The sequence below is a fragment of the Talpa occidentalis genome, unplaced genomic scaffold (assembly GCF_014898055.3).
Source record: "Talpa occidentalis isolate TD23 unplaced genomic scaffold, MPIMG_talOcc4v2.1 talOcc4.11, whole genome shotgun sequence".
NCBI classification, from domain to species: Eukaryota; Metazoa; Chordata; class Mammalia; order Eulipotyphla; family Talpidae; genus Talpa; species Talpa occidentalis.
The window spans coordinates 78,963,676-78,977,818 of record NW_023601104.1 but is presented as its reverse complement, the minus strand read 5'-3'; the positions used below and the strand labels follow the sequence as shown (position 1 = coordinate 78,977,818).

At 44.4% G+C, this 14,143-nt stretch overlaps 2 protein-coding genes across 2 annotated transcripts; both read right to left on the bottom strand.

Annotated features, from left to right (window-relative positions):
* Positions 1 to 1,133: 1,133 nt before the first annotated feature.
* LOC129145409 (acyl-coenzyme A thioesterase 1-like) lies at positions 1,134 to 4,362 on the bottom strand. The gene is made up of 3 exons (XM_054692875.1): positions 3,804 to 4,362; positions 2,228 to 2,427; positions 1,134 to 1,924 (listed from the first exon to the last, which is right to left on the bottom strand). The coding sequence occupies exons 1-3, from the start codon at positions 4,360 to 4,362 to the stop codon at positions 1,349 to 1,351; spliced, it is 1,335 nt and encodes a 444-aa protein (XP_054548850.1). The 3' UTR covers positions 1,134 to 1,348.
* Positions 4,363 to 5,962: 1,600 nt separating this feature from the next.
* Positions 5,963 to 12,649, bottom strand: LOC119239272 (acyl-coenzyme A thioesterase 6-like). Its single transcript, XM_054691543.1, is given in 5 exon segments — positions 5,963 to 6,947; positions 7,233 to 7,401; positions 9,477 to 9,679; positions 12,167 to 12,421; positions 12,424 to 12,649. Coding segments are annotated over 5 exon segments (975 nt in total). The 5' UTR covers positions 12,620 to 12,649; the 3' UTR covers positions 5,963 to 6,795.
* Positions 12,650 to 14,143: the final 1,494 nt, after the last annotated feature.

Genomic DNA, 14,143 nt, shown 5'->3' with positions numbered 1-14,143 from the left:
AATAATAATAAAAAAAAAAAGAAAAAAAAAGAAGTTCAAATCTTCATGTCCATTTTAAGAACACTCCCGAAGCTGCCCAGGTGATAGAGGGCATGAATATCCAAAGAGCCACCGAGTAAGGGGAGAATGTCACTATGTGTGCCATTCTGTCGTTTCAGTGGTGGAATTGGTGTGCCAGGTCAAAGAGAGGGACTGAACACAGGATTGGGGGCTCAAAAAGAATGCCAAATCTGGAGGGGCCTCCCAGGTGGTTCAGGTTTAAAGTCTCAAGCTATCGCCAGACACTGCAGCATGAGTTCGATCCCCGGTCAGGGAGATAACCCACATGGCACAGCAGACCTCTCCTATCTTACCTGCTGCTCTCCTCAGCAGTGTATTTCAGTCAATTTGCCTATTCTGCTCCCTACTCTGTCTCTGGTGACTCCTCTCAACCCCCGTACCTCTAACCTACACCCCAGTTCTTATACGCATAAAAAATAAAAATAAATCTTTCTTTAAAAAAAAAAAGAATGCCAAATCTTTACTGCACATGCTTAAAATGCAGAGAGTAATGTGGAACTTAAGTGTTTAGAGGTAGATTCTCTGGTCCTTGAGCACATCCAGGTGACCCAAGCCCCCAAGATGTATCGAAGAACTTACAGAGCTCATGGTTAGATGAATCCCTTCATGAGCTCCCCCTGCCATGGTGAAATTATCCTTACTGAAAAAGGGCAGATGTTCCTACACCAGAAGAGGAGGTTGCACAGAAGAAAACAATATCCCAGAAGAAACCTATGAAATCTCTTTCTTTAAAGATTTACAATGGGTGACAAGTAGGGAAAAAAAGTCTGCTTAACAGCAGAAAGGATTCTGTGTCTTCAGTCTTCCACAAATTAGCCTCTGGGTCATCTTATTAGAATCCACTTCAGCTTCTGACTATAATAAAAAAGTTATTACAACTCAGTGGTTGCTCATCATAAAACCTGGTTTCTTTTCATGTATTCACACCCGTGTTCAAAACCTCTGTGATAGACAGAGCAAACTAATTTTCACATAGCAGCTCTTTTAAAACTGGTATATAGCACATAATGTAACAGGGAGCATAAATGGGAAGGGGGGAAATATATTGAAAACTGGTTTCCATTTAGCAATTACTTGAGTTGAAGCTCAAAGAAAGCAAACCTGGAGAAACTTAAAAGAATATTGAAGCTACAGGCTCTGATGGACTTGAAGCGAGTGCTTTTACTTATAAAAACTTGCAGATGCCCATGAGAAGTCTAGATCTTAATGTCCTTTGTCAAAAATATCCAACCTGTCCCTTAACTTATTTTGAGCATATTCTAAACATTATAGTCTAGTTTGTTAGGCTTCACCCTAGATGCAAGTGCAGAAACTCCAAGATCTTCTTCCAAGACTCAATCTGAGCAACAGCATGAGCTTTGAGTTGTCCACCTCCCAAAACAGGCAAACCTAATACAGGATCCAGGGCTACAGAGAAAAAAGGGCTGTAAGGGGGATCTATTCTGTGGCCAGCATTAGGATAGTTTAAGAGTGTAAAATTTGTCTTCCCATGCTCTGTGAGGTGCTTCATAGCTATGGCAGCATAAGCAGAGCTCTTCCAATGTCTGTCATCCTCTCCAACGATGAAAAGGAAATGGGCACTGGCTTTTTCAAGGGGGATTCGGCTCTCCTGATAGGCTGGATTCAAGGGGTCCTCTAGCGCTTCTTTGACATCATATACTCCTGAATCAGTGGCAGAGATTTTGTCCAGGTTAAAAGGTAGTCCTGGCAGGACGAATCTACCACATGTAAGGGCAGTAGCTGTGTTAGAGATGCAGCCATTGATGCTCACAACTGCAGCTATATTGGGAAGAAAGCTAGCCATGGAAAATGCCAATTCTGCCCCTTTGCCAGAACCAATTACTCCAATGTTTGGACCTTTGACCTGGAGATTGAAGAAAAAGACAACAAGCAAGAAGAGAGAGACAGGCAGAGGCAGGTGGGGAGGGAGAGAGAGAGGGAGGGAAAGGAAACATGATTGTTAATGCAGTCATAAAGCCCTCGACAAAGAAAAGTTTTTAAAGTACTTATCAAAGAGCTCATTTATGTATTTATTTATCCATCCATTCATTAATTCATTTAACGGGTATTTTTTATTGACATTTTCCAACCCATTAGTACCACTTTATTTACTCTTTTACCTTAAAGAATTAATTTTAAACACATTTCTCTCTATCATCCCACTCACCTTTGGGTGACTTTGCACAAATTTAGCTGCTTCCTCAAAGTAATCTAAATTTAAGTTCTTCATAATTGGAGGTAGATCTTCATAGCCAAAAAATGGCAAAGCCAGAGTAGCAAAACCTCGACAAGACAGGAGACTTGCTCGAGATTCATTTAATCCTCCATCACCAAACATATCAATCAAACCAGGAAAAGGACCATCTCCTATAAACCAGGAAAGGAGTTAATATTGGATTAGATGACAGAACAGTTAATGGACTGTGATACCCAGCTAATACTTTCTAATAATACAATTCTAACCATATAATTTATCTTTTTTCTTTCTTAAATGTCTATTTGCTGTGAAAAGAAACATCTTTTTGGATTAAAATAGGTTTATTGTTATGATTGAAATAGACATTTGTTTGGGCTATTTTTCAGAAAGCCTAAAACAAAACAGGAAAAAAGTCATAACATATATAGACACACACACACACACACACACAGTTGAGGTGAGAAGCTGTATACCTGAACTTAAAGTGTTGCAAATTAAAAAAAAAAAAGACACCATACATATCTTCAAGTCATCCCAGTAATAGTTTTCCTACCAGAGGCTTCAAAATACCTACTTGATTGCCACATTAAGGTAATTAAAATAACTAAGGACTTGTTTATTTTGTTTCAATTCAGTAATTTAATCCCCTATGTGGGAATTTTCTAGGATCTTATAAGTTTTTCTTTTTTAATGCACCGCCCTCCCCAGCTATGAAAATGTTTTAAAAAACTCATTTAAAAGATTCTCAATTGTTCCTAAAGACCCTAACAGTGAAAGTAGGATAAAAATCACACTGGGCTTTTAAAAATAAGCAGACCCAATTATTTCATTCATTCATTTGCTCAGCATTGCTTATGAAATTCCTAAAAACTCAAAATTTGGAGCTCAAAGAATGCACCTTAATTTTAGCATCACCTAGCTGTTTGATTTGTTTTAAACACTTCAGACCTCTAGTTCCCTCATTTACAAGATGAAGTTGTTCTTTCACCTCTGAAATGAGCAATAAAAGTTTTCTCATTATGGGTAAGGTCTCCAAGTTAAGGCATTAGTGTATGTCAGACAACAACAAAAAGATGATCTTTAATATAAAAAATAAATCACTTTTATCCCAACATGAAAGAGTATAAAAGAGTGAATATAATAAGACTCCAATCATTTTGAGGCTTGAACAGATACCAATGAAAGATACTCACTTTCACTAAATTAACACAAAGAACACTTGCCTGGTAGAGACAAGCAAATAAGCATTTAATGCGAGAACCTTTACAGCAATTTATGTTTAGTATGGCAAGCATGCACGGTGTAAGCTCACAGGAAATAGCGTCTGCAGCACTAGGAGTTTGCAAGGAGGCAGATGGCAGCAGAAAGTTACACTCGGCAATTACATTTAGGTCCCAGTCACCATTTAGGGGAATGAACGTCCCACTTGGTGTCTAGGCAGCAAAATAAGGGCTTTAAGTCACTCGCTTTGTTTGCACATAACAAAGCTAACCAGCTCTTGTAAGTCAATTCCTTAAATTCACTTTGCAGAAAAGGCCTCACGCACCTGGGGGCAGCAAGAAGACGCCCCGCAGGCGGCCGGTTTGCAGCCGAGTGCGGCTCAATTCCGGGCTGGCGAACCAGCGCTGGATCTGGGCAGAGGCCAGCGCGGGGCCCAGCTGCTCCCCTGGCTGCCGCGACATGTGGTGGACAGTCACCTCCACTTTGAGAGGGTTTTTCATTACGCCCCTCGGCATCTGCCCGAGAAAGAGATCCTCGGCCGGCGTGAGACTCCACAGCAGCCCCATAGGCTCCACGCCGGTGAAGTCACCGCCCAGAGCGGGGTCCCTGGCCAGGTGCAGCCCCCCGCGGACGTCCGCCTCATAGTGGGCGAGCGAGTGGAAGTGGCGGCCGCGGTGGCTCGCAGCCGATGCCCGCAGGGTCACCCGCTCTCTGGGGCCTAAACCTTCCACTTGAATATCCAGGACCTCGTCGGCCAGCCCAGTCTTGGGCGTGACGGTCAGGGTCGCGGTCTTTTGGGAGAAAAGTGCTGATGTGAGCAACGACCTCCGGAGCTGCAGGGGCTTCCCAGGGGCTCGGAAGCCGGCCCGCGCCGGCCCCCACATGGCTCCGGGAACTTTGCGACTTTGACCCCAGCTAAAACCACGCAGCCCAGGGCCCTCGGGACGCAGGGTCAGGCTCGGGGACGCAGCCCCGCGGGGCGGGCCGGGGCGGGACCGGGAGGGCCCGAGGGGCGTGGCTGGCGGGCGCGAGGACCTGGCTCCAGCCCAGCCGCGCCGCTCAGCTAGGGGCAGCCAGAAGGGGCGACTTGGGAGGGCCCGGGGTCAGCCATGCTGTGGCGCTCCAACGGAGGGACGACCTGAAAGAGGCAGGGGCTCCCCACCCCTCCAGCTTTCTCCTCGACTTCAGGGGAAAGAGAACTTAATGATTTCAGACGAAAAATGCTGGCCGGTTGCCTTCTCTAAAATCCATCTCAGGCCACCAGGGGATATATTAATAGTTCCCTAAACCTGATTGAAGGAGCTCAAGTGTACTAGGTTCCTGCCAAATTCCTTTCCTTCCCTGAAATTATTTTTGCTCCGGATTAAGAAACATTGCCAAGGTCAAAGTTTAAACGTATCAGACCAGACAGCACTACAGAGGGATACATTGTACAAATTATATATAATCCTGTTTTAATATTTAAATGTGGGGAATATTTAAATATTTTAAATATTTTAAATGTGTAGAAAATATTTAAAATGTGGAGAAAAGAAAAGGCATTAAATTCAAAACATAAAACCATATTTTTTCATTAAACACCTATCTCTATGTATACGCTGAATGTGCCAGCAGGAAGAAAGCAGAGTCTATTTTTTTTTTAAAGATTTATTTACTTATACAAGAACTGGGGTACAGGTCAGAGGCATGGGAGGGTGAGAGATTCACCAGAGACAGAGCAGGGAGCAGAACAGGCAGACTCGAAGGAGGCAGGAGAGGTCTGACACGCCATGTGGGTCTCTCCCCTGCCCGCCAGGAATGGAACCTGCACTGCAGAGCCTGCCAGTTAGGGTGCAAAGGAGAAATGGAACTCAACAATATAGTTCAGGGCCTCCCTAGTGGCACAAGGGGTTAAGCACAGCACTATGAAGCTGTCTGAAGCCTCTGCAGCACAAGTTTGATTCCTGGCCAGCCAGGGAGCAACCCACATGGCACAGCAGACCTCTCCTGCCTCACCTGCTGCTCCCCACAGCAGTGTATTTCAGTTAGTCTGCCTATTCTGTAACACCCCCACACACACACCTCTGGCCTGTACTCCAGTTCTTGTATGCATAAATAAATAAATCTTTTTAAAAAACCCAAAACAGTATAGTTCATTCTCTCAGAATAAGAACACAAGGCTGAAGATAAGCCAGCAATTGAGAGTTGGGCAAATATTTTTTCCCTTATTTCCCATATTTCTTCTTTCCTTCTTTTCCATGTTTCTTCCCTTTAAGACTGGCCCTACAGGCCTCCCTGGTGGCACAAGGGGTTAAGTCATAGCACTATGAAGCTATCTGCAGCCACTGCAGTACCGCAGGAGTTCAATCTGTGGCCGGCCAGGTAGCTAACCCACAAGGCACAGCAGATTTCTCCTGTCTCGCCTGCTGCTCCCCTCAGCAGTGTACCAGCACAGCAGTAGACGATGAGGCCACCTCAGGGTTGAGAGAAGAGTGCAGGGTGGTCAGGGCGTCGGTGAAAGAAATGACAAACAGACACACTTCAAGAGTGAAAATCTGAGTGTAATTTTCTTTGAGTTTGTGACCAATATATATATGTTTTCCAAAGGCACAGGGACAATGAATATCAATGAAATCAGCTTGCTCATGGGCTCAGTCTATCACCATCAGGGAGGTGATCTACATAACAAGCAATGACTTTTATAGAAGAAAGAAGGAAGTTTAGAAAGACAAATAAGGGATTAAAGTTTGTAGTTCTAGAAAGACCGGATAAGATTTTTAGCATTCTTGTAGTGGTTCCTGGTGGTCGTTATCTTTTGATAAGCTTCTGTTTTTTCAGGGAACTTCCGCTATGCTTCCTCTGCTTCAGGGTGTTATGCTGTTCTCCCCTTGCGCGCTGGTTGCCCAGCCGGACCTAGGGACGGTTAGCCCTAATGGTCACTGCAGGGGGAGGTGCAGCAGTCTGCCTGTTCTGTTCCCCACTCTGTCTCTGGTGAATCCACTCACCACCACCCCCAACCCACACCTCTGGCCTGTACCCCTGTTCTTGTATGCATAAATTTAAAAAAAATCTTAAAAAAAAAAGACTGGTCCAATAGACTAGGGTTAATACTTTAGACACTACAGATACGGTAAAGTTCAGGGGAGAAAGGAGTGCACCCAATGAAGAGGGGAGTGTTAAAAAGGCTGAGAACCCAGTAGGATCTGACAAAGAAGCCGAGATGGTTGCTCTGTTAAAAAAAGTTTTTTAGGTGCTCTAGAAACCCAAGTATGTATATGAATCTGAATTTTATTAATATATCTGAATTTTATTAATATATCTGGCCTGTAAGTACAATGTTATAGTTTGCTAGGCTTAACAGACTTTTTATCATTGAGATGTTTATGGAAGAAAGTTTGAATTTCCTGCCAGGCATCTACCTGTGCCCTTGTGTGAGCCCTTGGCTCACCCCCGTAGAACACTGCTTGGTTCAACACTGCATGCACAGAGGCTGTAGAAGGAGGAAAATAAGGTGGGTCAATACAATGACCAGTTCCTGAGTAGCAGATTATCTGAGGTCTGTTTTTCCCATGTGCTTGTAACCGTTCAGAGGCTATCTGAGCATAGAATTCACTATTCCAGCTACGATCATCCACACCCACAATAAACAGGAAGGGCCCCTGGGCCTTTTCCAATGGAATAATACTTTGGGTGTTGGGTTCCTCCAGGGGATTGTCCCAAGTATCCATAAAATCAAAAAGGCCTGTCTCAGTTATTTTATATTTGTCTGACTTACAGGAAAGACTAGGAATAATCATGTCCTTGTAATGCAGAGGCACCATTGAGTTGGCCACACAGGCATTGATAAGTATAGTAGCTGAGATGCCTTTCAAGAAAGAGGCCATTGAGAGACACAGATCACCTCCTTTGGAGAAGCCAAGAAGCCCAATGCTGGGGCCTTTCACCTGGTGGAGAGAAAGAGAGAGAATAACACTAAAATTCATACATGGAAATGTCAATGATTTTTACATTCTTTAGGAAGCTTTCTCAAATGTTATTTGCTTTCTTTATACAACAATCCACAAAGTTTAATAAGCAAATCAATTGATTTCCTAGTACAAAGACCTTCCATAAACATTTATAGGGAATGGATCAAGAGTATACACCCGGCCTCCCCAGTGGCGCAGCGGGTTGAGTGCAGCACTGTGAAGCTGTCTGCAGCCTCTACAGTGTGGATTTGATTCCTGGCCAGCCAGGGAAATACCCTTATGGCTCAGCAGACCTCTCCTGTCTCGCCCACTGCTCCCCTCAGCAGTGTATTTCGGTCCATCTGCTTGTTGTGCTCCCAGCTCTGTCTCTGGTGAATCTTCTCACCCTCCCACGCCTCTGGCCTATACCCCAGATCTTGTATAAAAATAAATAAATCTTTTTTAAAAAAAAAAGAGTATACACCGAAGCCCATATACCCTATACCTAAATATTTAAAAGTTATAAATCAAATGAAAAACTAGTTAAATAAAATATTTTTATCCTACTTTGATAAACATACCTCCATAACAATTTATAGCATCAGGTTCATGATTTTAAATTTGAAAACTCCTTAGAGTTATGTACTACAATGTGGCATGGGGGAGAGTCAGTCCCTGTCTAGTGCCTAATCCTTATCCCGCTGTCCTTCTCCTCCCATCCCTGGCTCAGTCAAGCACATTGAGGGACCTCTTATACATATGTGGACATCCCAGATTACATGTTTAAAGTCTGAGTGTATTCACACTGATGGACCCACAAAGAGGCATAGGACCTGGAAGCAGGATCAGTACTCTTCATCAGAGAATTCTGGGATTCCAGATGCCAAGGGCCTGGGAGCAGGGCATGTGGTACCAGGTGGACACACTCTTTTGGACCCTGAGACTCCTTATCCAGTGAACAGGGATGCCACCAAGGAAGGTCAGAATTTGGTCATCTGAAGCCAGAGATCCAAGACAGAAGCCTCTTTTTCCCAAGATTAAGGGCAAAACTGATAATATATATTGATCTCTCTTCTTTTTCCCAGAGCCTCATCACCCCTAGATAACAAATCACAGTTGAATATCATCTGAATTTTAGCAGCTCTGCTAAGTGACCATTCCCTGAATTCTAACAGTGAGACCATTTTACAGGTATGCTAAATATCTATTCTTTACCATTAGAAAATTTGAGTCTCTTTACGTCTAAACAGTAGCAAAGAATCTATATACCATTCATAATCATATCAAAATGTAATTTTTTCCAGTCTTAAATAGGAATTCTCTCTATAAAACATAATACCATTGTCACACCTAACAAAATTGATTCCTTAATGTCATCAACTGCACTGTACCTGTTCAAATGCCACTATTTAAAAATCAGTTTTCCCTCTACACATTTACATTAATCTTATAAGTAAGAAAAACTGAACCCCAGAGAGGACAATTCCCTTACTCAGGATTATAAGGTCACTTGGTAGTACATGCAGAACCAGAACTCAAGATTAATAACTTTTAGTCCAGCTGAAAGTTGAATTATGGTCAGGAATTAAAGAAAACCAAATAGTCAAGTCTTAAGGTATTAGAGAGAGAGACATAGAAGTGGAAATAATAATCTTAGTAACCTTTTTTTTTTTTAAAGATTTATTTATTTTTATACAAGAACTGGGGTACAGGCCAGAGGCATAGGAGGGTGAGAAGATTCACCAGAGACAGAGCAGGGAGCAGAACAGGCAGATGGACCGAAATACACTGCTGAGGGGAGCAGCGGGCGAGACAGGAGCAGTCTGCCACGCCATGTGGGTTTCTCCCTGGCCGGCTGGAATGGAATCCGCACTGCAGAGGCTGCGGACAGCTTCACAGTGCTGCGCTCAACCCGCTGCGCCACAGGGGAGGCCCAATCCTAGTAACGTTTAAAGGAGTATTTGTATCTCAGGGCATATTTCCAGACCTTGGTGTACTGGAGGACTTTGGGATTCGGCCCTGTCTTCATTCTACCCCCTCTCCTCTATATCTGGGTGAGCACCAGAACCTACCTTTGGGTGCTGTAGCATGAAGTCCACTGCTTCTTCAAAGTACTCCAGGTGAATATCACTCAAATTTTTAGGGAGATCTTCAAATCTGAAATAAGCCAGGGCAAGCACAACAAAACCATGTCTGGCCAGGAGGCTGGCCCTGTATTCACAAAGGCCTCCACTACTTCCAAACAGATCAATGATCCCAGGAAAGGGTCCTGTGCCTGCAAAACACCACAAGCCATGAGCTTTAGACTCTCAAAAGGCATTCTTGAGTTTCAGATTGTTGGCGGTGAGCAAAGAGATGTTTTTGATGTAAAGGGTGGGAGTGGATAGAAGTACTTGTTTTATTTATTTTTTTTAACAAGCTTTGGGAAGAAAGGAGAGAGAACAAATATGCCTTATTTTTTCCCCCAAAATAACCAAATATACATTTAAAAAAATTTGAAATTACATATGAGATATACAATTTCCACCAAATCTTCTTTCTTGTTTTCCTCAAAAAAAAAAATAAAAAAAAATCTGAGAATGCTTTGAAAGCTGAAAGTAGTCTGCTTATATAGGGATTATTAGAAAATACTTTGCATCTCCTACACCCTCTGCATCAGCCTTTAAGAATGCCATCCCTAAATGTGTCATATTTCCTTTGGTCCCCGAAAATGGAAACAGTTGTTCTTCTGTATCTGAGGGATCTTCAGCGAGAACTCAATCAATCACGGATTGAAAATATGTACTATATAGTTGGTCTATGATGTTTGTGTCTGTACTGACTATGTTCAGGTGTGTTTTTTTTCCTTCTTCTTCCCTAATCAATACTATGTAACAACTATTTATGTAACTTATAATAGGTATTATAAGTAATTAGAGATGATTTAAAGTATACAAGAGGATGTGTGTAGGTTAAATGCATGGGTGTGTTAAATGCATGGACATGTCACATAAGGAACCTGTGCATTCTCAAATTTTGGTGTCCATGTTGATCCTTAACCAACTCCCTTGGATATGGGGTGCAACTGTACACACTTTCCTCCCTGCTCCACCTTTTTGGACCTGGTTGACTGGTTAGTCTTCAAATCTAAGTTTAGATCACTCTTCCTCAAAGTCCTCCAGGATATTCCCAATGCCTACTTAGTGTCTTACACGTTCATCAGTATGCTGGGTCTGTACTTCTCCCTCAGAGCACTTACCACACTTATTAAAGGTGCAAATATTGTTGCCTGTGTCCTCTCTTAGGCTGTAAATACGTGAGGCTTATGCACAACTTTCCCAGTTATTGTATCCTACTATGCACAGTCCATTAATACATATTTGTGATATGACAGAACCCTTCAACATAATTTACAAAAGGCTTTGAGACAGAAAACAATAAATTTTAAATGGGCTGATGGTAGAAACCATGAAATAGTTAAGACTGACTTTACCAGAATATTAGCTCCAATGACTGGGTGGTGAAAGTTTTGTACTGCGTTTTTAAATGAAATTCTTTAGATTCTTATACCATGGAGTGTGATGTATTGCACTCCTACTAAAATCCTGTACAAGACTCTAGGAATATAAAGCTATAGAGATGAATAACACAAACTCCAGTCCGAGGAATTTACAGTTGAGTGTATAGTCACCAGTTAACACGGTGAATTGCTGGAGAGTTCTAAGAATAAAGTAAGGACTGTTATTTTGGAGAATAATCACAGAATTCAGTTAGGGATTCTGTGAGCTATGGCAACACAAACATTTCTCTATATAGGGGGTTTTAGTCAGGTATTTAGTTGGAAGGAAAGGGTCAGGTCTTATTTCCAAGCTGCTTTTACTTAGCAAGCACCTTGTTTTCATCAATATTTATTTATTTATTTGTTTGTTTGTTTATTTATTTATTTATTTTTGTGGGACACTCGCCCGGGGCGAGGAACTAACCTGCACTGCAGAGGCAGCGGGCAACCTCGCAGCCCAGCACTCAACCGCTGCACCAGGGGAGGCCCCTCATCAATATTTAGACTAGGGTTTTACTACCTAATGCTGCAGACATTTTGAGCAAGGTATTTCTTTGATGTGAGGACGTGTCCTGTGCACTGAGGATGTTTAGCAGCATCTCTGGTCTCTACCTACTCGATGTGAATAACAACCCCTCTCTCAGCTGTGATAACCAAAGTGTCTCCAGATATTGCCAAATGTCCCCTGGATTGGAGGCAAAATTCTCCCCAAGTTGAGAAACACTAACTAACTGTCTAGGGTTGGGGATGAGGGGAGGAGGTATCAGGGATTTTTTTTTTTTTAATGATCATAGAGGAAGACTTCCCCCTGTGGATAAAGTCTCCCCGGAAGTTTAATGCGAAAGGTACCTAAAATCACTCTTGCGCTTGGGCAGAAGTCAGGTCCTACTATCAGAGTCTGATGCACATCCCGGTGGGTCCCACAGAGTCTACCTGTGGTAGTCTACAATTTACAGAGTACATCCAGGGGAGTGACAGTGCCTCCAGGGAGCCCTGGGCAACTGAAAAAAGGAAAACTTCCACGGATAATCCATGATTGATATTAGAGTTTACACGGTGCGGGTGTGTGTTAGGGTTGGGGGGTGGGAGCAGTAGAGGATTAGGGGCAGGAAGAGGGAGGGTAGGTAGTTCTAAACTCCTGTAGTTCCCGGGCAAGACCAGGGGCCACCGGGGTCTCAGGGCTCTATGGGGTTCCCCACAACAGTCTGGGACAGGGTTGCTCACCTGGCGGCAGGAAGAGAGCGGCGCGCACCCGGCCCGCGCGCACCCGCTCCCGCCGCACCCCGGGCCCCAGGAAGTGGCGCTCGTGCACCGTCCGGCCCAGGAGCCGCTCAGTCCACGGGTCGTGGCCGTCCAGCACCTCCAGCTCCACGGCGAAGGGCGTCTCCACGTCCCGCTTCAGCAGCCGCTGCAAAGGCTTCTCGGGCTCCAGGGCCCAGAGGAGCCCCATGGGCTCGAGCCCCGCGAAGCTGCCCCCAGCGCGGGCGCGCGCGCCAGGTCCAGCAGGCCGCGGGCGTCGGCGCAGTAGCGCGCGTGGGCCCGGAAGCGCGCGCCCTTCTCGTCGCGCAGGGACGCGCGCAGCGTGACGGGCTGCCCCGGGGCCAGGCCGCTCACGGCGATGCGCACCGGCTGGTCCCAGCAGCAGCGGCCCGCGGGCTCCACCGTCACCGTCGCCATCCCAGTGCGGGCAGAAGAGAGGCAGCAGGGCAGGTCAAGGTCAAGCCCGGCCCAGCAGCTCTCCAGCTCCTTAGGACGCAGTGCCAGTCAGAACTGTTGCCCTCCCCGACTACTTGGAGCTGGAAGCGCTCTTTAAACCGGAGTTCTCCTGAGTGCAAATCAATCCACAAGCGCCTGAATGGAAGGATGACTTTAAGAAGAGTTAATTAGTAAGCCGGCAATCCCGTGTGCAACTCAGCACAAAGACTGTTAGTCACAGGATTGGGAAAGCTATAGGGCGGATGGGACACATGGAAGATGCCCAGCAAATGGAAGCTCAATACGTATTTGTCAGCTGAACTCAGAGATACCTGATTAGGCCCCAGTTCTCAGAATTCAGTGAGCTTTCCTCATTCCACCTTCTGAAATAACTGCTATAGCGTATTTTCAATACCTGTGTTTAAAGTGTTGTAGTCTATCCTCAATCTAGAACGTTCAGTTTACGGAGATTCCACCTGAGCTGCTTCAGTCACCAGCTGGACACTTGTAATCTCTACTTAGATTTCAGAAAGGTGGGGAGAAAGGTGGTTTCTCTATTCCCCTCCCTGATACCTGGGCTGCTATGAGTAAGCAGAGAAATGTCTCCAGGCACATCAGGGAAAAGCAGCTGCCAAGGTGCAGAGGAAATTTCCCAACCTCTTTGGGTTCTTACTGGACTGCTCAACAAACAAATTAACATCAGAAAGATTCGTAGGAGAAAAAGACTAAATTTAATTATGTATTATGGAGAATTTACATGGCTGTAAATTCTAGAGTAAATGGGATAAAGAAGATTTATGCTGAGCTAAGGATTGGCATAGGGGTCTCAGGGATTAAAGAGACATTGGGACCTCCCTGGTGGCACAGGGGGTTAAGCTTCAGCACTATGAAGCAATCCCCAGCCATTACTGCAAGAGTTTGATCCCCAGCCAGGGAGGTGACACACATGGCCCAGCAGACCTCTCCTGTCTCACTGGCTGCTCCCCTCAGCTGTGTATTTCAGTCAGTCTGCCTGTTCTGCTCCCCATTCTGTCTCTGCTGAATCCTCTCACCTCCCCCCACCTCTAGCCTGTACCTCAGTTCTTGTATGCTTAAATAAATAAATCTTTAAAAATAAAGTAGAGATTGAGAGGTACTTTACATGACCAGGGAAAGATGACTTCACAGGACAAAACCTTGCCTCTAGATATTTGCCCTGCTTCAAGATAGGTTTCTTAGATAATGAAAGGTGGTCTCTGGAGATGACCCTAAATCTGACTTGTCTTCATTCTTTAAGGTTATGGTAATAGTTTCTTCTAAGGCCCACAGGACTTCTATTGATCTTAGTTCCATGCGTTTAGATGACACATATTGGAAAAAGCCTACTCTGGACATCTTGGGAAAAGCCTACCTAAATATTTTTTTTGGAAGCTGATCCTACACCACTAAAAGGAGACCTGGGCAAGGTCATTCAAAAATGCCCTTCCCTGGGAAATTCTGGACTTAGTACTCCATGGAAGAAGAAGA